This window comes from Pseudophryne corroboree, chromosome 10 (genome assembly GCF_028390025.1).
Source record: "Pseudophryne corroboree isolate aPseCor3 chromosome 10, aPseCor3.hap2, whole genome shotgun sequence".
NCBI classification, from domain to species: domain Eukaryota; kingdom Metazoa; phylum Chordata; class Amphibia; order Anura; family Myobatrachidae; genus Pseudophryne; species Pseudophryne corroboree.
This window is the reverse complement of record NC_086453.1, coordinates 380,414,209-380,438,589: the sequence shown is the minus strand read 5'-3', so window position 1 is coordinate 380,438,589 and position 24,381 is coordinate 380,414,209. Positions and strand designations below refer to the sequence as shown.

The 24,381-nt window shown below is 52.1% G+C and overlaps 1 protein-coding gene, 1 non-coding gene and 1 pseudogene across 2 annotated transcripts in view; all 3 read left to right on the top strand.

Moving 5' to 3' along the window:
- The first annotated feature begins 215 nt into the window (after positions 1-215).
- MFN2 (mitofusin 2) overlaps positions 216-24,381 on the top strand; it is a 38,771-nt gene continuing 14,605 nt past the window's right edge. Inside the window, exons 1-8 of the mRNA XM_063943825.1 lie at positions 216-415; positions 4,611-4,789; positions 6,016-6,151; positions 6,550-6,712; positions 6,964-7,088; positions 14,687-14,795; positions 14,884-14,991; positions 23,527-23,680. Coding sequence (XP_063799895.1) covers positions 4,615-4,789; positions 6,016-6,151; positions 6,550-6,712; positions 6,964-7,088; positions 14,687-14,795; positions 14,884-14,991; positions 23,527-23,680 — 970 coding nt within the window. The 5' untranslated portion in view covers positions 216-415; positions 4,611-4,614. The remainder of the gene's footprint in view (positions 416-4,610; positions 4,790-6,015; positions 6,152-6,549; positions 6,713-6,963; positions 7,089-14,686; positions 14,796-14,883; positions 14,992-23,526; positions 23,681-24,381) is intronic.
- LOC134967968 (U5 spliceosomal RNA) lies at positions 9,058-9,165 on the top strand (annotated as a pseudogene).
- LOC134967879 (U5 spliceosomal RNA) lies at positions 10,779-10,895 on the top strand. The gene has a single exon (XR_010189224.1). It is a non-coding gene; the product is annotated as a U5 spliceosomal RNA (small nuclear RNA).

Sequence of the window (24,381 nt, the reverse complement as noted above, 5' to 3'; positions counted from 1 at the left end):
CCAAAGATCCTCATCACACACTAACCCCCAGCGGGTGACACCACCACAGCCCTTATATGACCCCAGACGCAGAACCGCAAGGACAAATAGTGTGAGAAATAAGTGTCTCCAAAGCTCGGAGAGGCGGCCATCTTCCCGGAGACCGCCGTAGCGCAGGCGTCGCTGTCACTCTCCGGGATCATGGTTCCTGGCAGCACACGGGAAAACGTGTGTCCCTCTAGCGCTGACGTCACTCAGCCTCTCACACAGCCAATCCGGTGAGGTGGGGCGTGGCCTGGGCTGTGAGCTGCTTCCTGTACCCTTCAGTTGCTGCTGCTCAGGTGTCAGAGGGGCGTGGCTGACCGGTCCCAGCACTCACCTAGGCTGCCTGGCGCTGACTGGCAATGACGGCCTGGTGACCCTCCCTGCACCAGAGGTAAGAGGGGACAGGGGGGAGGGGACTCTGCTGCTGCTGCTCATGGTCACTGGGTGGGTGAGGGTGTCTGCCCCACACGTGTGTGTATGCAGTATATAGATGTGTGTGTGTATATATATCTATATATATATCTATATAATACCACTGCCAGTGTGACCCATGATACAGTACCGCTCTGCCTCTGACAATGTGGTGCCCATGGGCGTATGTGTCGCACCGTGCCGCCCCTTGCCCTGTGGTAACCGGCGTGTGGCATTATTGTGTAGGCAGACTCTGATGCACAGGAGAGGGGGTAATGGGACATAGCGGTGACCTGCGCGGTGACACCAGGTAGGCAGAGCGCTGCAGGTATCCGCAGGTAGGCGGTGACACCAGGTAGGCAGAGCGCTGCGGTGGTGACATGGCACAGCGCTGGGTGAGGAGGTGCCAGGTCACTGCTGCCTTAGGTGCTGATCTGTACACCCGTACATGAGACGTCTGTGCCCGGCCTGGCAGAGCAACCACAGGCAGGCAGCGTCCATACATGTCGCTCACTGTGCATCGCGCAGCTCTGGGATTCCTTCTACCAGTATGATCTGCAGCGTGTTCCCCAGCAACACTGCACAGAGAGCTTGCACTCTACGCTCTGGTTACTGTACATCCCGCTGACACCCCTCAGTAGGTGCCAGATCTGAGAGTGCAGGTGTAACGTCTGACAGGTGCACAGGACACGTTCCCTGAGCAGCGGGTCTGGCCGCAGAGCTTGCACTCTACGCTCTGGTTACTGTACATCCCGCTGACACCCCTCAGTAGGTGCCAGATCTGAGAGTGCAGGTGTAACGTCTGACAGGTGCACAGGACACGTTCCCCGAGCAGCGGGTCTGGCCGCAGAGCTTGCACTCTACGCTCTGGTTACTGTACATCCCGCTGACACCCCTCAGTAGGTGCCAGATCTGAGAGTGGAGGTGTAACGTCTGACAGGTGCACAGGACACGTTCCCCAGGCAGCGGGTCTGGCCGCAGAGCTTGCACTCTATGCCTTGGTTACTGTACATCCCGCTGACACCCCTCAGTAGGTGCCAGATCTGAGAGTGCAGGTGTAACGTCTGACAGGTGCACAGGACACGTTCCCCAGGCAGCGGGTCTGGCCGCAGAGCTTGCACTCTATGCCCTGGTTACTGTACATCCCGCTAACACCCCTCAGTAGGTGCCAGAACTGAGAGTGCAGGTGTAACGTATGACAGGTGCACAGGACACGTTCGCTGAGCAGCGGGTCTGGTCACAGAGCTTGCACTCTATGCTCTGGTTACTGTACATCCCGCTGACACCCCTCAGTAGGTGCCAGATCTGAGAGTGCAGGTGTAACGTCTGACAGGTGCACAGGACACGTTCCCCAGGCAGCGGGTCTGGCCGCAGAGCTTGCACTCTATGCCCTGGTTACTGTACATCCCGCTAACACCCCTCAGTAGGTGCCAGATCTGAGAGTGGAGGTGTAACGTCTAACAGGTGCACAGGACACGTTCCCCAGGCAGCGGGTCTGGCCGCAGAGCTTGCACTCTATGCCCTGGTTACTGTACATCCCGCTGACACCCCTCAGTAGGTGCCAGATCTGAGAGTGCAGGTGTAACGTCTGACAGGTGCACAGGACACGTTCCCCAGGCAGCGGGTCTGGCCGCAGAGCTTGCACTCTATGCCCTGGATACTGTACATCCCGCTGACACCCCTCAGTAGGTGCCAGAACTGAGAGTGCAGGTGTAACGTCTGAGAGGTGCACAGGACACGTTCTCTGAGCAGCGGGTCTGGCCACAGAGCTTGCACTCTATGCTCTGGTTACTGTACATCCCGCTGACACCCCTCAGTAGGTGCTGGTCCTGAGAGTGCAGGTGTAACGTATGACAGGTGCACAGGACACATTCGCTGAGCAGCGGGTCTGGTCACAGAGCTTGCACTCTATGCTCTGGTTACTGTACATCCTGCTGACACCCCTCAGTAGGTGCCAGATCTGAGAGTGCAGGTGTAACTTCTGATAGGTGCACAGGACACGTTCCCTGAGCAGCGGGTCTGGCCGCAGAGCTTGCACTCTATGCTCTGGTTACTGTACATCCCGCTGACACTCCTCAGTGAGAGCTGGTCCTGAGAGTGCAGGTGTAACGTCTGACAGGTGCACAGGACACGTTCCCCGAGCAGCAGGTTTGGCCGCAGAGCTTGCACTCTATGCTCTGGTTACTGTACATCCCGCTGACACCTCCCAGTGGGTGCTGGTCCTGATAGTGCAGGTGTAACGTCTGACAGGTGCACAGGATACGTTCCCCGAGCAGCGGGTCTGGCCGCTCCTGTGCCCGGAGGGCTCATACCTGGGAAGTCTCTATTCCGGTCGCTGTGCTGATTCTATCTGCTGTGTGACCTCTGCCCTACCTGCACATAGGGATGCATGGCCGCAGTATACAGACACTGCGGACGCCCGACGCCCTGTGTAAGAAATTCTACTACAACATTTTCAATACATTTAGCATTTTACCTTGTTTTGCATCTGCAGAATCTCACACTACAGAAACAAATGTGGTGATGAAGGTGCTCCAAACTGTGGCACTGTTGCACAGTGGAAGCCAGTGTCCGGTGCAGCTAACGCCATACCACTCCATGCGATACAGACCGCGCAGCTTGTTTGTGACTAAAGAGCTGAAATAACTCCTCCGTAAACACATACAGATCAGTGCTATCACGTGGCTGGATTGTCATAAACGTATTTACGGACTGGCGTTCCGAGTAATACCGTCTACACAAAGCATCTGAGGTGTGAATCAGCTTTGGGTCTAATTCAGACCTAATTGCTGTTGAAACCGCATAGCGTCCGATTATCGTATGAGCGCACAGGGTGTGTGACTATGGAAGTAACTCCTGGGCTGCGCAAAGACTGCACAGGCTGTAAAAATCATTCGATAGTGAGTGAGTTGCTAACGGATCTGCAGATGACCGCTGTCTGAAGTTTTCGCACGGCGTACGCATGCATTTTCACACTTGCACGGGGCGAGTTTTCACTCTCTATGGGCGGTGACTATCTGATCACAACCCTCTGCAAAATCGCAGAGGAGCGATCAGATCTGAATTACGCCCTTTGTCTGCACCACAGTAACACATCGCACATTGCAGCCATATCACTTCTGTTATATTTATTTCCCTTCTCATTGAGAAATCACGTGGAGTCCGCCTTCTGCGTGTTCCGTGTGGCAGAAATGACGTAAACCTCCCTTCCATGTATTCTCTGGTTCCCACACTTCCCATCATAGGTCTCTCCAGGCCCCATGTGAGATCAGCTGTGGATTTCTTATACAAAGATTCACAGACAGGAGGAAATCCATGTTGCGTTCTGGTTCCACCGGCCCCCCAAAGCTGCCCAGTATCTGAGCTCTAGCGATGCAGCAGGCCTTACCTTCCCTGCAGGGAAAGACCGCATTGCTCTCACGGCCTGATGCCTCGTAACACATGTGGCATACATGTGTACTACGTGTCTTCTCTCTTAGGGGGTCATTCCGATCTGATCGCACGCTGCAGTTTTTCGCAGCGCAGCAATCAGGTCACTACTGCGCATGCATATGCACCGCAATGCGCAGGCGCGTCATATGGGTACAGAGCGGATCGTTGCTGAGCGATGGATTTAACGAAGAATCCATTCGCACAGCCGATCGCAAGGAGATTGACAGGAAGAAGGCGTTTGTGGGTAGCAACTGACCGTTTTCTGGGAGTGTTTGGAAAAACGCAGGCGTGTCCAAGCGTTTTGCAGGGCGGGTTGTCTGACGTCAGTTCCGCACAAAATGTTTTTGCCGAGCTCGGCTGCACAGGCGTTCGCACACTTGCAAAGCAAAAATACACTCCCCTATGGGCGGCGACTATGCGTTTGCACGGCTGCTAAAAACATCTAGCGAGCGATCAACTCGGAATGACCCCCTTTGTTTCTTGTACAGCATTTATATGTGATTCTGCGTGTGTTTGATATATGCTGCACCCTGGTAGTAATGACTCCCCTCCCCCAGCTGGGTGATATGCAGTGGTATCTGTGTTGTATACTGTGTATTGTGTCGTTATCGTCGGTGCTAATCTGTGTCGGCAGTATATGATTTAGAGGCTGGGGGCTGCCAGGTCTCGCGATATTACAGCTGCTCAGCGCAGGAATGTAGATTAACGCAACGTACATGTCTCTGATTGGCTCTCCTCCACAGCGCGATGTCCCTTTTGTTTGCCCGATCAACATCTAAAGTCTCCACGAAGAAGGATAAGAGATACATGGCGGAAGTCAGCGCCTCCCCCCTCAAGCACTTTGTCACCGCCAAGAAGAAGATCAATGGCATCTTCGACCAGCTCGGCGCCTACATCCAGGAGAGCTTCAGCTTCCTGGAGGGTAAGACGGACAGAAAGACGCTGTTATTTCCTATGTGTATAACGCTATCGGCGCTGAAAGGGTTAATAGTAAATAGAAAGTACAATAGGCGCAGGTTAGAACAGACATAGCAGCGAGGTACGCGGAAATTACCGGTGTGGTGTTTATTTATAAAGCACAATAAATTGTCCTAAGAACCGTATCGGTACAGACAGGCGCGGGCGGTCCTCGCCGGGTCATGACCAGTAAGGAGTCGCTGTGGATGTACTGGAGGCTCCTGATCGTCCAGCGTCTGCAGCTGTTACTGGGTATTACACCAGGAGAGATACCACTGTCTTTTGTTGGGTGTGTCCGCAGAAATGTCCGTTCCGATATGGTCGCAGGGCGGTTTTCCTTATTAATGGGAGACGGTGTGCGGCTTTTTCTTGTGTCTGCGGCTTCGGTGCTGCAGCTTTGACTCCTGGCTTTGTGGGTAAGTGTGCAGCCAGTAATAGGCGTATTTGATAAATCTGTACCCGGGCTCCCAATAGTGGATCTCAGTGGACAGCAGCCGGGGGAATTGGCTACCTCTTGCTGTGTCTTCTGTCAGCCAGGGGCGCCCTGCACTCGTAGTTCTGTGTGCGGCTGTTGACATGATATGGTTGGTGCCTCTGTGCGGCTGTGGATGCGATGTGCTTGGTGGGTCTGTGCGCGGCTGTGGACGCGCTGCGCTTGGCGGGTCTGTGTGCGGCTGTGGACGCGCTGCTCTTGGTGAGTCTGTGTGCGGCTGTGGACGCGATACGATTGGTGGGTCTGCGTGCGACTGTGGATGCGATGTGCTTGTTGGGTCTGTGCGCGGCTGTAGACGCACTGCGCTTGGCGGGTCTGTGTGCGGCTGTGGACGCGCTGCGCTTGGGTCTGTGCGCGGCTGTGGACGCGCTGCGCTTGGCGGGTCTGTGTTCGGCTGTGGACGCGATGCGCTTGGTGGGTCTGCGTGCGGCTGTGGACGCGCTGCGCTTGGTGGGTCTGCGTGCGGTCTGTTGCGCCTGTCCTCGGACATTTTGTTGTAATATCACCTTAGGTACAAACACAGTATTTACCCCAGGTCCACACACACAGCAAAGCAGCCATACCATGGATTGAGCTCGGTGTATTTCAGGCTGCAGCCATTTGCGGTGCCGCACGGTCATCCACAGTGAGTTCCTGTTGGCTCAGACACAACAAGATGGCTGTCGTAACGATTACCTTGTCTTTCTCTCCGTGTCTAGAAACGTACCAGAATCCCGAGCTGGACCCAGTGGCCTCGGAGGAGCAGGTGCTGGAAGTGAAATGTTTCCTAACCAATGTCAAAGGCATCAGTGAAGTGCTGGCGCGGCGGCACATGAAAGTCGCCTTCTTCGGGAGGTAAGAGCGCCCACCCTGGCATGTACTGCGCGATGCTGAGGTTACGGCATGCGTCGCACTTTTCTCTATTTTATATACTAATGTAAGTCTACGTTTATAGTGGCTGGCGTATGTGACCGGGCTTTGCCTGATTCACCCGTGGGATGTGCATAAGTCGTATTGATACCAGGTCATGGTAGGGACTGACAGTCATGGTTGTGGTGCATCACCTCACTGTTCCAGCAGATCTTGTCTCCCCCCCGTAGAGGAGGATTGTGAGCTCACCGCAGCAGGAGGTTCCCGGGGTGGTGATAGTCTCCCGAGCAGCAGGGTCCCGGGTGTGAGGAGGGTGCTGGATTTAGTAGGGTAGGCCTCTCTCTATAAATGCAGCTGATCTGTGCGCTGTCTCTCTCTTCTAGGACCAGCAATGGGAAGAGCACGGTCATTAATGCCATGCTGTGGGACAAGGTTCTCCCATCCGGCATTGGCCATACGACCAACTGCTTCCTGCGCGTGGAAGGGACGGAGGGGAGCGAGGCCTATCTGCTGACGGATGGCTCAGAGGAGAAAAGGAGCGTTAAGGTAAATGCTGCAGATAATGTGCTGCCGATGCCGGATAAGCTGGAAGTGTCGCCCGTGTGTGAGTGTGTAATGACATCATTGTGTGTTTGTGGTACAGTGGTGGGCTGTGTGTGTGTGTGTAATGACATCATTGTGTGTTTGTGGTACAGTGGTGGGCAGTGTGTGCGCTGTGCGTCTTCTGCAGGACACAGAGGGCGGGTTGTGTCATGACACCATCAGCCCATTCTTATCATGTCCGTTTCCATCCTCAGACAGTGAACCAGCTGGCTCACGCGCTGCACCAGGACGATCTGCTAGATTCCGGCTCCCTGGTCAGTGTCATGTGGCCGAATTCCAAGTGCCATCTCTTGAAGGATGACCTGGTGTTGATGGACAGGTGAGGGCCGCAAGCCAGATCTTTTGTCTCTGGGTTTCTGTGTTTCCCCCATACAGGCGGCATCTGAAGCTGCGTTCCAAACGCCTGGACGCGGATCTCAGTGCCGCACTATTACTCTGGCACTATTATTCAGTGCACTATTACTCTCGCACTAGTACTCAGTGCCGCACTATTACTCTCGCACTAGTACTCAGTGCCGCACTATTACTCTCGCACTAGTACTCAGTGCCGCACTTTCTTTTTCATCCACTAGGGGTCACTGGAGTACTCTTGGGATATGGACGGGCGGAGCCGAACAAAGGCACTGAATATTCAAATTTAGGACCCTCCCACCCCTCCATATCCCCGAGTACCTCAGTGTACTGTCTCAGTGTTTTTTCGGTGCTCACAGCACGAACATCGGCTTGTGGTATAGCCACACTTGGATTTTTATTTTTAAATTTTATTTTTAATTTTTATTTTTACAACTTAGCACATCCCTTCCCAGTTTCTGAAAAAACATGGGTCCGGGATAGTGCCGCTGCACGGGCAGCGCATGGCGTGTCGGTCCTCACAAAGAGCACCCTCACAGCCACAGACAGCATGGCGTGTCGGTCCTCACAAAGAGCACCCTCACGGCCACAGACAGCACTGCTTCTACAAACAGCAGCCAGGACTAGAGAGCTGGACGGGCTTGCAAAAAGCCGTCGCAGCCAATAGATCACTGGAAGCTGACTGCGTCACAAGGACTACAGAGCTGACGGAGCTTACACAACGAAGCCCCGTTGCAGCCATGAGTCACACCACTGAAGCTGGACGGAGCTTATACAGAAAGTCCCGCCACAGCCAGAAGTTACAGAAAGGTAGGCTGGGGAGCGGGGCGGTCAGCGCAGGCTGCCGCCCCGCTATGTGTGGGTTAATGTGAATACAATACAGCTCCGTCCCGCCGCACAGCAGGGGGAGCTCATACCCGCCAAGACAGCCACTACCTTCTGAGGAGACAAGCCGTCCCAGTGCTCCGGCAGCCGCCAACTCCGTCCTGCCGCATAGCAGGGGGAGATCAGACGACGCTAAACAGCCGCTATGTATCACACAGACGGGGACATCAAGCCGCCCGTCCCAGCGCTCCGGTCGCCGCCAAGCTCCCTCCTGCCGCAGCAGGGGGAGTTCATACGAAGCAGCTGCTCCGTCTGACATCAGGCCGCCCGTCCCAGCGCTCCGGTAGCCGCCAGTCCGTCCTGCCGCACACTGGGCTCCGTACGGCTGCACAGCAGGTAAGCCATACTTAGTACCAGTATGACCGCCGCTCCGTCACGGCCTGCAAATGCCAGGGCAGGCTTCCAACACGGCCGCCCAGCTACGTCCGGCCGCCCATCAGTCTCACTACAGAGACGATCACAAGTGCAGGCTTCCCGCAGATGATCATAGGGGGGGAAGAGGCACGGTGGAAGCTGGCGGATATATGACCAGCTGGGTATATATATATTTATATATATATCTATCACAGATATAAGCTTGTTACCGATACTGACAGTAATAATTGAACTATATTACTGGCTGTGATTTTCAGAGTTTAACCTATATTAATGGCTGCTATTAACAAAGCTAGGGAGCCTATATTAATATTAATGTCTGATGTGATCATGGCCTATCAGCTTATAGATATATTTATTCATAGAACAGTTGTAACCGTCCTGTGGTTATACTGTATAATAACCTATACGGAAAGGTCAGCATGGCAAACGGGCCATTTTAACCATGCTGCCTGTTGTTTTCCAGTTTGTGATTCTGGAACATTCCTGCCCTACATCTCTAAGCCACTGGAGGCGCAGGGGTGTTAGTGGGAAATTTTAATCGGCATGTAAACTGTTTTTCTACATGATTCTAGAACATTCCTGCCCTACATCTCTAAGCCACCAGAGGCGTAGGGGGGTTAGTAGGAATTTGGTTCGGGTTTCATAGGCCATGTGAACTGCTTTTCACATAAAGATTACTCTGTTTTTTCTTCACAGCGAATAAATCTTTAGTTTTACTAAAGATTTCCGTAGAGAGAATCAACCTTGAGTTTAATATTATTATGCTGTTCACCAATACAATATATATATATGACATGATAACGTCATAAGGCGTGCAATGGCTGTCCGTGGCCTATTGGGGTGTCTGTCTGCATAGCGAGTAAGGCTCTAGTACAGACCAAAAAAAAAAAAAATAACATTGGCATCGGAGTCTCGGAAGTTATTCCGCCAGCTCTAACAAAAGACAGTTTTCCAGAGGAATTCCCTTTGGGTACCACAGTGCTTATTTAACTGGTCTTATAATGTAATGCACGATTCTATGTCAAATCTCACACCGATAACCACGAGTGAGAAGGGTTCATTAGACCAGCACTCAGATAGTGCAGGGTTGTTGCGAACATACATTGCTAAATTACAGGGAGTCAATGTCTCCATTGTTCCACTTAGTAGACTTTGACCACTATTTAATCGTTTACAATATGACGCCATCCGACATTGGTAAATGCGTCTGTGTCAAACATAAAGACCCATGAAACATTTGGGTCACTAGACATTACGGTTAAAAGAAGCTACAGAGTATATCTGTAAAGCTTCTAACGACGTTTCATCGTCGCCAGTTCAGCACGACAAGGCCACAGCTTGTTGGTCCTACATTTGATATTCAGCCGTTAATCGAAACGGAATTCTTGTGCCGGCATTTAATCCCTTTAGACTTCAGTTTCAAGGCGGTGATACAAACACTCACGCCTTGTAACGACAGGTCGCTACGGTCTGCAAGCCAGTAGTTGATGACCTCTTTTCCAATTGTGGGAGCGCGTCTTTACATGTTACCTTTGCGGGGTTTCCAGACTTCAACAGGGTCATGACTGCCTCTGTCGAACGGATTGGCAGGTAGCCATTTGGTCTCTACTGGGTTTCAGCTGTCTTTATAATACAGGCAGAGTCAGGGTGGCTTATTCCCCTCTGGTTGGGGTAACCAATCCATACAGCTCCGTCGCAGTTGCAATCAACAAATCACTTACTGCAGTTTGAAAATGGATTTGCTGCGGGTAGTATTGGCATATTGGAGCCACAAAATACTGGCATTTGCAATGCGTATATACCCATTCCGGTTTGTTCATCACAGGTTTTAGCGTTTGCAATTCGCCACAACCATTAACCATTTCATGTCTACCGTTGCTTATCGCTTTGGGTATTTACCAAAAGTGATGTTGGGATGATAGCTCATCTCACATACGAACTCTGTCTCAACAAAGTTCCTCTAAACTTGCGCTACTAAGGTATACTGCGGTAGCAGATCAAGTTCGAAAACAATCGCATCTAATTCCGTCTAAACGATGTCAATGCCTAGGTAAGATGATAAATACGGTAAATCAAAGACTTTTACCTACTACACCAGCAATAACAAATGTACGTCTAGTAATTAGTGCAAAACACGCACACTAGCGGTACATTGGTGTATTCACCTATTACGAATAACGATGTGTTTTCAATTTAGTTCGCCACCCTTCACTCGCGTTTCCCACAGAGGGAAAAGGGTGCATATACTCTGGACGACAGTCGCAGAGGGTCAGGATTTGTAGTTAAAATTAGCAACAAAGGTTCTAAAACACGACAGATTGCTGTCGATAAATGTCCTAGAACTCTGGGCATTTTACAATGCAATACATAATTCGCTTTCAGTCTGACCAGGTATATACTCTGGTTTCTCTTCAGAACGAATAAATCTTTCGCCTTTTACTAAAGATTTCGGTGGAGAGGAACAACCATGAGTTTCATGTAAATTTTTGATGCATGTCCCACGCTGGCCTTAAGCAGTCAAACAAGGCAACGGCAGTTGCATACACAACAACCAGTGAGAACCAAGTAGCCGCATGGCAATGCGGCAGGTAACTCAGATCCTCAATGGCTCAGAACACCATTATGTGAAAATGTCAAGAGATCATTATGTGAGTGGACATCTGTTAGACAGAGGATCTCACCCGTCAGGATTTGGATCCTGAAAACTGGACATTAAATCTAGAGGTGTTTCATATGTGAGTCCACAGAAGGGGGTTACCCTCAAGTATACATGATGGCATCTCGCCACAATTACGAAAGTTCAGTATGTGTACAAAACAGATCACAAGGGCAGTGGCGGTGGAGTCTCTCACATTCATGTGGTCATTCAGCATCGTGTATCTGGCTCCACCATTTTCCGCTGCTCTCTCCGTTGTCAAAACGGATCATAAGACAGTTTGTCACAGTCATACTGGTGGTATCTCATGGGTTTCGGAGAAGTTTGCTTCTCGAATTTTCAAGGAATACTTGCACACGATCTTGGCCCGCTCATAATACGTCCAACCTGTTACATCAGGGAACGTTAGTTTACCCATAGTTCCCTAGGTACCTATTATCTAGGTACCGCAGCTGCGGTTGACGGGGTGAGGGTTCAGACCGCCCTCTTAAGAAATTGAGCATTACAGTATCGGTTATACTAACCATGTTACGAAATAGTAAGCCGTTTAAGGCAGCTCATTTTTACAAAATTTCGTGTGCTTACATAGGTTGTAAACCTCGGAAGTTCCAACATCATCCTTCAAGTAACCCGTATTCTGTTAAACGGGGTGGGATGGAAAACTGCGTTGATCTGCACGAAGAGTGCAGGTATCTGTGTGGTAAACTTATTTTCAAAGACGTTTGCTTCTATTTGCGTCTGTACACATCTTTCTACAAGGTGTCATCAAAGTTCACACTCTATTTATCCCACCTACAGCGCCAGGCGACTTGAAGTTGGGTTCAGATTTCTTACAGTTTCATATTGTGAACCCTTTCAACAAATGGGAATTAAGTTTCTCACTTTGGAAAACAATTTTTTCTTCTAGCCTTGGCTTCGGCAAGGGTTTGTTTTCATATTTGGGTGCCTTGTATTCCAAGCCACCGTATTTCAGTTTTCTCATGACAAAGCAGATCTTCGGACGAATCACGCTTTCGTATTCTTCACATCAATGTACCAATAGGGGTTCCTGTGTGGACAGCACATTCTAGAACTGAATGTGGTACACGCATTACGCGTTTATATATGTGCCGAACGTCAACAGTACGTGATATGAATACGTTGTTTGTTCTCTATGATACTGCCAACTGGGGTTAGCCAGTTTCTCAGCAGACATTATCGAGTTGGGTAATAATAATGACTACAAGTCAGGCTTACCTTAAGGCTAGGTTACAATCGCCTACGTCAGTAATAACTCATCCCACAGGTTCTGTGGGAATGTCAGACCCAGTGGGTCGTGGAGTGTCTAAAACGCGGCTATATAGCCTTCATGTGCACCATGTTTGTGCACGTTTACACGTTATAAATGGTGGCGCCATCAGCATCTAGCTTTGGGCTGCCTAGTGTTACAGGTGCCAAACAGCTCTCCCGCCCACGGGGGAAGCTTTGGTACGTCCCAAGAGTACTCCAGTGACCCCTAGTGGATGAAAAAGAAAATAGGATTTTGGTACTTACCAGGTAAATCCTTTTCTTTGAATCCATAGGGGGCACTGGACGCCCACCCAGAGCAGTTTTACCGGGGTTGTTTTAAGCTCAAGGGAGCTTAGGGTAACAAGTTTTACTTCATTGATATTAAGCTCAGAGGAGCTTATGGTAACACATTTTCACCGATTGGTTCAAATTATAAAGTTCTATCGGTTATGGTGTCAACTGTTTAGTTGACAGTAAGGTTATGGGTCAACATTGTGTTGTCCGTTATGTTATAGGTATTCTCCATTGTCAACCTCTCTATATCGTTCCTGTTCGCTCAGTAAAAAACACTGAGACAGTACACTGAGGTACTCGGGGATATGGAGGGGTGGGAGGGTCCTAAATTTGAATATTCAGTGCCTTTGTTCGGCTCCGCCCGTCCATATCCCAAGAGTACTCCAGTGCCCCCTATGGATTCAAAGAAAAGGATTTACCTGGTAAGTACCAAAATCCTATTATTACTCACGCACTAGTACTCAGTGCCGCACTATTACTCTCGCACTAGTACTCAGTGCCGCACTATTACTCTCGCACTAGTACTCAGTGCCGCACTATTACTCTCGCACTAGTACTCAGTGCCGCACTATTACTCTGGCACTATTATTCAGTGCACTATTACTCTCGCACTAGTACTCAGTGCCGCACTATTACGCTGGCACTATTATTCAGTGCACTATTACTCTTGCACTAGTACTCAGTGCTGCACTATTACTCTCGCACTAGTACTCAGTGCCGCACTATTACTCTGGCGGATTTCGGAACCTGTATTCCGGCTGCCATGCAGCTCCAGAAGGGCTGGTGTGGATGAGCCCTAGATGCTCTCCTGTCAGGAACTGCTGCTGTCTAGTGCTAAATAACTTGTATACTGTATTACTAAACATGAGACCAACTCCTTTCCCTATTCCATGGGTTGGTAATGACCTGTGCACAAGCGTCAGTGTTGTATTTATGTCACATACTGTGAGACGGGTGGAGAAGAAACTCTATACCTTCTGCTGCAGGTTCCTTATGTCATCTTTCTATAGAAAGTTTATTCCGCAGAGTTCTAGAACAAAGTAATAAGGATGGGCCCGAGTGGAGTTAGATGAGACGTGTGCTTAGGTGAAGTGAGCCAGGGAACACGCCAGGGTGGAGGGGGACTGGCCAGAGTGAGAGTGAGCTGGGTGATGGGCAGGGTTTGAGTGAGCCGGGTGGCACGCCAGGGTTTGAGTGAGCCGGGTGGAAGGCCAGGGTTTGCGTGACCTGGGGGGGTGGCCAGGGCTTCAGTGAGCCGGGTGGGAGAGGCAGCCAGGGTGTGAGTGAGCCGGGTGGGGGGGCGGCCAGGGTTTGAGTGAGCCGGGTGGCACGCCAGGGTTTGAGTGAGCCAGGTGGGAGGGGCAGCCAGCGTTTGAGTGAGCCGGGTGGGGGTGTGGCCAGGGTTTGGGTGAGCCAGGTGGCAGGCCAGGATGGAGGGGGTAGTCTGGGTTTGAGTGAGCCAGGTGATGGGCCAGGGTTTGAGTGAGCCGGGTGGCAGGCCAAGATTTGAGTGAGCCGGGTGGGGGGGTGGCCAGGGTTTGAGTGAGCCAGGTGGGAAGGGCAGCCAGGTTTTGAGTGAGCCGGGTGGCAGGCCAGGATTTGAGTGAGCCAGGTGGGGGTGTGGCCAGGGTTTGAGTGAGCCGGGTGGCAGGCCAGGATGGAGGGGTGGCCTGGGTTTGAGTGAGCCGGGTGGCAGGCCAGGATGGAGGGGTGGCCTGGGTTTGAGTGAGCCGGGTGGCGGGCCAGGGATTGTGTAGCCGGGTGGGAGGGGCAGCCAGGGTTTGAGTGAGCCGGGTGGCGGGCCAGGGTTTGCGTGAGCCAGGTGGGAGGGGCAGCCAGGGTTTGAGTGAGCCAGGTGGGGGGGTGGCCAGAGTTTGAGTGAGCCGGGTGACACGCCAGGTAAAGTGAGAGGCTATGGTGCCTGTAAACATTTGGAAACACTAGAAAGCTTGTACTGAGCCTCCACACTGCCCCCTCCTGAATGAGCTGTGCTACTGCGTAGTACAGTGTGTACTTGGCGTGCCATCAGAATGCCCCTAGGTGTAGCTGATTGATAGGCTTGAAGAGCTGTTTTGTGTTTGCAGCCCCGGGATTGATGTGACGACTGAGCTGGACAGCTGGATAGATAAATTCTGCCTGGATGCTGATGTATTTGTGCTGGTGGCCAACTCTGAATCCACCCTTATGCAGACGGTAAGTGGCCGTGGCTCTGGTGCCCATTGCTGTGTGTGCTGTGCATTCCGTGTTCCCTGTCTGAGGTCACGCTCTTCTTGTATCCCAGGAAAAGCAGTTTTTCCACAAGGTGAACGAGCGCCTGTCTCGCCCAAACATCTTCATCTTGAACAACCGATGGGACGCGTCTGCCTCGGAGCCGGAATACATGGACGAGGTGAGAGCGGCGCAGTGTTGGGCGACAAATCGGAAAACTGTTCCGGGGGAAACTGAACAAAATACAGCGACGGGCAAATGTTTTACTTTCATTGTTTGGAACAGTACTAGAAAAATGACAGAAAATGTTCGATGGGATTCTAGATAAATCAGTGGTAAATCCCGATATCAGATATTATTCCTTTAGGTTATCATCGGGTACGTGCTCGGGAAATGAGTCCGTGATGTTATATAGGCTGTAGCACCTTTTCTGTTACATGCTGAACACTTCATATCTGAGAGAGGACAGTGAACAACATGGCTGCCCCCCGCCATATTGAGCTGTGTGCTAGGGACATGTGAGACACTGCCTCAGAGATCCCTTACATCTGAGCTGCATGCTAGGGAAGCGGGAGGCACTTCCTCGGAGATCCCTTACATCTGAGCTGCACGCTAGGGAAGCGGGAGGCACTGCCTCGGAGATCCCTTACATCTGAGCTGCACGCTAGGGAAGCGGGAGGCACTGCCTCGGAGATCCCTTACATCTGAGCTGTGTGCTAGGGAAATGGGAGGCACTGCCTCGGAGAGCCCTTACATCTGAGCTGTGTGCTAGGGAAATGGGAGGCACTGCCTCGGAGCTCCCTTACATCTGAGCTGTGTGCTAGGGAAATGGGAGGCACTGCCTCGGAGATCCCTTACATCTGAGCTGTGTGCTAGGGAAACGGGAGGCACTGCCTCGGAGATCCCTTACATCTGAGCTGTGTGCTAGGGAAATGGGAGGCACTGCCTCGGAGATCCCTTACATCTGAGCTGTGTGCTAGGGAAATGGGAGGCACTGCCTCGGAGATCCCTTACATCTGAGCTGTGTGCTAGGGAAATGGGAGGCACTGCCTCGGAGCTCCCTTACATCTGAGCTGTGTGCTAGGGAAATGGGAGGCACTGCCTCGGAGATCCCTTACATCTGAGCTGTGTGCTAGGAAAATGGGAGGCACTGCCTCGGAGATCCCTTACATCTGAGCTGTGTGCTAGGGAAATGGGAGGCACTGCCCCGGAGATCCCTTACATCTGAGCTGTGTGCTAGGGAAATGGGAGGCACTGCCCCGGAGATCCCTTACATCTGAGCTGTGTGCTAGGGAAATGGGAGGCACTGCCTCGGAGATCCCTTACATCTGAGCTGTGTGCTAGGGAAATGGGAGGCACTGCCTCGGAGATCCCTTACATCTGAGCTGTGTGCTAGGGAAATGGGAGGCACTGCCTCGGAGATCCCTTACATCTGAGCTGTGTGCTAGGGAAATGGGAGGCACTGCCCCGGAGATCCCTTACATCTGAGCTGTGTGCTAGGGAAATGGGAGGCACTGCCTCGGAGATCCCTTACATCTGAGCTGTGTGCTAGGGAAACGGGAGGCACTGCCTCGGAGATCCCTTACATCTGAGCTGCACGCTAGGGAAACGGGAGGCACTGCCTCGGAGATCCCTTACATCTGAGCTGTGTGCTAGGGAAATGGGAGGCACTGCCTCGGAGATCCCTTACATCTGAGCTGTGTGCTAGGGAAATGGGAGGCACTGCCTCGGAGATCCCTTACATCTGATCTGCATGCTAGGGAAACGGGAGGCACTGCCTCGGAGATACCTAACATCTGAGCAACACGCTAGGGACATGGAAGGTAGTGCATTATGTCAGATGTAAGGTAGTTTGGAGGCAGTGAGGCTACACGTCCAGTTATTGGTGGTCTCTGTACAGGTTGCGGAGGAGGCAGCAGACCGTATATAGCCCACTCCGGCTGTATGGTGATGTAACGTGTCTGAGGCAGGAGAGGTAAGAGCACATGGCTACGTTGTAGTTGCTGTATATTAGTGACCAGGGATCTGGGCGCACTCACTGTATATAAGTGACCGGGGATCTGGGTGCACTCACTGTATATTAGTGACCGGGGATCTGGGCGCACTCACTGTATATTAGTGACCGGGGATCTGGGTGCACTCACTGTATATTAGTGACCGGGGATCTGGGCGCACTCACTGTATATAAGTGACCGGGGATCTGGGTGCACTCACTGTATATTAGTGACCGGGGATCTGGGTGCACTCACTGTATATTAGTGACCGGGGATCTGGGTGCACTCACTGTATATTAGTGACCGGGGATCTGGGTGCACTCACTGTATATTAGTGACCGGGGATCTGGGCGCACTCACTGTATATTAGTGACCGGGGATCTGGGTGCACTCACTGTATATTAGTGACCGGGGATCTGGGCGCAGTCACTGTATATTAGTGACCGGGGATCTGGGCGCACTCACTGTATATTAGTGACCGGGGATCTGGGTGCACTCACTGTATATTAGTGACCGGGGATCTGGGCGCACTCACTGTATATTAGTGACCGGGGATCTGGGCGCAGTCACTGTATATTAGTGACCGGGGATCTGGGCGCACTCACTGTATATTAGTGACCGGGGATCTGGGCGCACTCACTGTATATTAGTGACCGGGGATCTGGGCGCACTCACTGTATATTAGTGACCGGGGATCTGGGCGCACTCACTGTATATTAGTGACCGGGGATCTGGGCGCACTCACTGTATATTAGTGACCGGGGATCTGGGTGCACTCACTGTATATTAGTGACCGGGGATCTGGGCGCACTCACTGTATATTAGTGACCGGGGATCTGGGCGCACTCACTGTATATTAGTGACCGGGGATCTGGGTGCACTCACTGTATATTAGTGACCGGGGATCTGGGTGCACTCACTGTATATTAGTGACCGGGGATCTGGGCGCACTCACTGTATATTAGTGACCGGGGATCTGGGCGCACTCACTGTATATTAGTGACCGGGGATCTGGGCGCACTCACTGTATATTAGTGACCGGGGATCTGGGCGCACTCACTGTATATTAGTGACCGGGGATCTGGGCGCACTCACTGTATATTAGTGACCGGGGATCTGGGCGCACTCTCTGTATATTAGTGACCGGGGATCTGGGCGCACTCACTGTATATTAGTGACCGGGGATCTGGGCGCACTCACTGTATATTAGTGACCGGGGATCTGGGCGCACTCACTGTATATTAGTGACCGGGGATCTGGGCGCACTCACTGTATATTAGTGACCGGGGATCTGGGCGCACTCACTGTATATTAGTGACCGGGGATCTGGGCGCACTCACTGTATATTAGTGACCGGGGATCTGGGCGCACTCACTGTATATTAGTGACCGGGGATCTGGGCGCACTCACTGTATATTAGTGACCGGGGATCTGGGCGCACTCACTGTATATTAGTGACCGGGGATCTGGGCGCACTCACTGTATATTAGTGACCGGGGATCTGGGCGCACTCACTGTATATTAGTGACCGGGGATCTGGGCGCACTCACTGTATATTAGTGACCGGGGATCTGGGCGCACTCACTGTATATTAGTGACCGGGGATCTGGGCGCACTCACTGTATATTAGTGACCGGGGATCTGGGCGCACTCACTGTATATTAGTGACCGGGGATCTGGGCGCACTCACTGTATATTAGTGACCGGGGATCTGGGTGCAGTCACTGTATATTAGTGACCGGGGATCTGGGCGCACTCACTGTATATTAGTGACCGGGGATCTGGGCGCACTCACTGTATATTAGTGACCGGGGATCTGGGCGCACTCACTGTATATTAGTGACCGGGGATCTGGGCGCACTCACTGTATATTAGTGACCGGGGATCTGGGCGCACTCACTGTATATTAGTGACCGGGGATCTGGGCGCACTCACTGTATATTAGTGACCGGGGATCGGGGCGCACTCACTGTATATTAGTGACCGGGGATCTGGGTGCAGTCACTGTATATTAGTGACCGGGGATCTGGGCGCACTCACTGTATATTAGTGACCGGGGATCTGGGCGCACTCACTGTATATTAGTGACCGGGGATCTGGGCGCACTCACTGTATATTAGTGACCGGGGATCTGGGCGCACTCACTGTATATTAGTGACCGGGGATCTGGGCGCACTCACTGTATATTAGTGACCGGGGATCTGGGCGCACTCACTGTATATTAGTGACCGGGGATCTGGGCGCACTCACTGTATATTAGTGACCGGGGATCTGGGCGCACTCACTGTATATTAGTGACCGGGGATCTGGGCGCACTCACTGTATATTAGTGACCGGGGATCTGGGCGCACTCACTGTATATTAGTGACCGGGGATCTGGGCGCACTCACTGTATATTAGTGACCGGGGATCTGGGTGCACTCACTGTATATTAGTGACCGGGGATCTGGGCGCACTCACTGTATATTAGTGACCGGGGATCTGGGCGCACTCACTGTATATTAGTGACCGGGGATCTGGGTGCACTCACTGTATATTAGTGACCGGGGATCTGGGCGCACTCACTGTATATTAGTGACCGGGGATCTGGGCGCACTCACTGTATATTAGTGACCGGGGATCTGGGCGCACTCTCTGTATATTAGTGACCGGGGATCTGGGTGCACTCACTGTATATTAGTGACCGGGGATCTTGGCGCACTCACTGTATATTAGTGACCGGGGATCTGGGCGCACTCACTGTATATTAGTGACCGGGGATCTGGGCGCACTCACTGTATATTAGTGACCGGGGATCTGGGCGCACTCACTGTATATTAGTGACCGGGGATCTGGGTGCACTCACTGTATATTAGTGACCGGGGATCTGGGTGCACTCACTGTATATTAGTGACCGGGGATCTGGGCGCACTCACTGTATATTAGTGACCGGGGATCTGGGCGCACTCACTGTATATTAGTGACCGGGGATCTGGGCGCAGTCACTGTATATTAGTGACCGGGGATCTGGGCGCACTCACTGTATATTAGTGACTGGGGATCTGGGCGCACTCACTGTATATTAGTGACCGGGGATCTGGGCGCAGTCACTGTATATTAGTGACCGGGGATCTGGGCGCACTCACTGTATATTAGTGACCGGGGATCTGGGCGCACTCACTGTATATTAGTGACCGGGGATCTGGGCGCACTCACTGTATATTAGTGACCGGGGATCTGGGCGCACTCACTGTATATTAGTGACCGGGGATCTGGGCGCACTCACTGTATATTAGTGACCGGGGATCTGGGTGCACTCACTGTATATTAGTGACCGGGGATCTGGGCGCACTCACTGTATATTAGTGACCGGGGATCTGGGCGCACTCACTGTATATTAGTGACCGGGGATCTGGGCGCACTCACTGTATATTAGTGACCGGGGATCTGGGCGCACTCACTGTATATTAGTGACCGGGGATCTGGGTGCACTCACTGTATATTAGTGACCGGGGATCTGGGTGCACTCACTGTATATTAGTGACCGGGGATCTGGGCGCACTCACTGTATATTAGTGACCGGGGATCTGGGCGCACTCACTGTATATTAGTGACCGGGGATCTGGGTGCACTCACTGTATATTAGTGACCGGGGATCTGGGCGCACTCACTGTATATTAGTGACCGGGGATCTGGGCGCACTCACTGTATACTAGTGACCGGGGATCTGGGCGCACTCACTGTATATAAGTGACCGGGGATCTGGGTGCACTCACTGTATATTAGTGACCGGGGATCTGGGCGCACTCACTGTATATTAGTGACCGGGGATCTGGGTGCACTCACTGTATATTAGTGACCGGGGATCTGGGTGCACTCACTGTATATTAGTGACCGGGGATCTGGGCGCACTCACTGTATATTAGTGACCGGGGATCTGGGTGCACTCACTGTATATTAGTGACCGGGGATCTGGGCGCACTCACTGTATATTAGTGACCGGGGATCTGGGCGCACTCACTGTATATTAGTGACCGGGGATCTGGGCGCACTCACTGTATATTAGTGACCGGGGATCTGGGTGCACTCACTGTATATTAGTGACCGGGGATCTGGGCGCACTCACTGTATATTAGTGACCGGGGATCTGGGTGCACTCACTGTATATTAGTGACCGGGGATCTGGGCGCACTCACTGTATATTAGTGACCGGGGATCTGGGTGCACTCACTGTATATTAGTGACCGGGGATCTGGGTGCACTCACTGTATATTAGTGACCGGGGATCTGGGCGCAGTCACTGTATATTAGTGACCGGGGATCTGGGTGCACTCACTGTATATTAGTGACCGGGGATCTGGGTGCACTCACTGTATATTAGTGACCGGGGATCTGGGTGCACTCACTGTATATTAGTGACCGGGGATCTGGGCGCACTCACTGTATATTAGTGACCGGGGATCTGGGCGCACTCACTGTATATTAGTGACCGGGGATCTGGGCGCACTCACTGTATATTAGTGACCGGGGATCTGGGCGCACTCACTGTATATTAGTGACCGGGGATCTGGGCGCACTCACGCGATTACAGCAGCCCGCGGTACAGCATTTTTGAGTAACTGATATATCAGAGTTTCATTTTCAAGTGTAGGAAACGGTACAATGATTCCCCCTTATTAGGTTATCCTCTTACCTGCAGCGTAGGCCCGTGGTAAGTATTGTCTGTCATCCCTGGACAGAAGAGCAGCATTCTCTGTGTCTGTATCCTGCACTTTCTCCCGGGACAGTTATATAAAGCGTTACGGGGAGTGACCCATAGGGCGGTATTCAAATGATATATCACACCTAATCTCCTTCCTATCGTGCATATGGCGTCCATAGTAATCACGTTTAGCTGCGTAAAGTGTTAGGGCGCCTCGCTACCCCGGGGGTAGATAGCTGAAATGGTGATGCCGCGTCCGTCAGCAGAAAAAGAACAGATGTGAAAAGTAGCAGAAACAATTGAATACCGCCCAAAGTGTTCTGTGTATCTGGCTGTCGGCTCGGATGTACCTCCAGCCATTACTATACGCACCCCAACAGACAAGACGCACAATGTATGTAATGTTATTAGTAGCCTGGTGTGTCCGCTATAGAATTACATGTCATATAGGTTCCAGACAATCCCTTATCCGGCTAGGAGCGGTGTCCTGATCTTATGCACCTTAGCTGGCGGGCAGCTGTGCACTGGCTGGGCATGCCTTGTATAATGGAGAGAGAGATATGCTCCAAACCTGCAGTATAAGTCTAGTTACAGTCTCACTTCCCCAATAATCAGCAATCACGGAGTGACCTGACTGTATGAGGGCACTGTAGCCTAAATTATTTCTTAAATAAATTGTTTTATTCCTCAGTGTATCCTCCTTCAGATTATAATCTAGTCTAGGTGTTTGTGTAGCTGCCACTATCACTGTGCCCCTGTAGTGTGGTGGGGTGGTATTCATGTGACCGACGGTCGGGAGACCGATGGTCACATGACCTCCTCCAGCATCCCGACCCCCCACTATCCCGATGGTCGGCATGCCGACCAACAGGGACTATTTCCACTCGTGGGTGTCCACGACACCCATAGAGTGGGAATAGAACCCGTGGCGACCGTAGGTCGCCACCGAGCCCGCAGCGTGGCGAGCGCAGCAAACCCGCAAGGGGCTTGCTGCACTCGCCCCTCCCCGCCGGGATCCCGGCGTCGGTATGCTGCCGGGATCCCGGCGTCGGTAAGCTGACCGGCGGTCAGCCATACTACACCCGTGTGGTGGCCTGCTTCATAGTCACTGCCACAGTGACCTCTGCAGGCTTGAACGAAGTACTGCATGCAGAGGAAAAAAAAACATACTATGGAAGAGACACAATCCCAAGGGATATGCTTCAGGAGCCTCCTGAGTTTTTGGGCAAGGGCACTCCGCCATCAGTCTCTAATGATTATGGTGGTTATTCTGAGTTGATCGCTCGCTAGCAGTTTTTAGCAGCCGTGCTGACTCCTCCCACTGGGAGTGTATTTTAGCTTAGCAGAAGTGCGAACGAAAGGATTGCAGAGTGGCTACAACGTTTTTTAGCTCAAAACCCACTCAGAGCTTGCGATCACTTTAGACCATGGGTCTTCATCCTGTGGCCCTCCAGCTGCTGTGAAACTACACATCCCAGCATGCCCTGCCACAGTTTTGCTATTAAGGTATGCTAAAACTGAGGCAGGGCATGCTGGGATGTGTAGTTCCACAGCAGCTGGAGGGTCGCAGGTTGAAGACCCATGCTTTAGACCGTTCAGTTCCTGTTTTGACGTCACAAACACGCCCTGCATTCCCCCAGCCACGCCTGTGTTTTTCCAGCCACGCCTGCGTTTTTCCGAACACTCCCTGAAAACAGTCAGTTGACACCCAGAAACGCCCACTTCATGTCAATCACTCTGCGGCCAGCAGCGCGACTGAAAAACTTTGCTAGACCCTGTGCAAAACTACATAGTTCGTTGTGCTCATACGACGTGCGTGTGCATTGCGCCGCATACGCATGCACAGAACAGCCATTTTTTAGCCTGATCGCTGCGCTGCGAACAACTCCAGCTAGCAAGCAACTCGGAACGACCCCCTATGCCCCTAAGACGCATACTAAATAAAATCTAAATTGCATGTATGTATTTTTTTTTTTTTTTAATGAAATAAACCGCCTAACATTGTTAATATCTTGCAAACATAACCCTCCTGTCTCTGCAGGTGAGGCGCCAGCACATGGAACGCTGTACCAGCTTCTTGGTGGACGAGCTGGGAGTACTGGACCGGACGCAGGCTGGAGATCGCATATTCTTTGTGTCGGCCAAGGAGGTGTTAAACGCCAGGATACAGAAAGCTCAAGGAATGCCGGAAGGAGGTATGGTGTTCCCAATCGCATTCAGGGACTTGTACCATTGCTGCATGGTTTGTCATCATGTATTGCAGGGGTGGCCAACCAGTCAGAGACAAAGAGCCAAGACATCTTGTTAGGTACATCAAAGAGCCGACTTCGAGCCGAAGGCGCACTTGCAAAAATGGGGTGTGACCTTGTGCCTGCTAGGCCACGCCCCTTGTATAAAATACATTGAAAAAGCCAGATCCAACATAAAATACAATGAAAAAGCCACTTCTACATCAAATAATTGAAAAAGCCAGATCCGCATAATATATATTGAAAAGCCAGATTCACATAATAGACTTCAGTTCTCCCATGTGTCACTCCAGCCAGCACCCGCCTGTGTCACTCCAGCCAGCACCCGCCTGTGTCACTCCAGCCAGCACCCGCCTGTGTCACTCCAGCCAGCACCAGCGTGTGTCACTCCAGCCAGCACCCGCCTGTGTCACTCCAGCCAGCACCCGCCTGTGTCACTCCAGCCAGCACCCGCCTGTGTCACTCCAGCCAGCACCCGCCTGTGTCACTCCAGCCAGCACCCGCCTGTGTCACTCCAGCCAGCACCCGCCTGTATCACTCCAGCCAGCACCCTCCTGTGTCACTCCAGCCAGCACCCGCCTGTGTCACTCCAGCCAGCACCAGCGTGTGTCACTCCAGCCAGCACCCGCCTGTGTCACTCCAGCCAG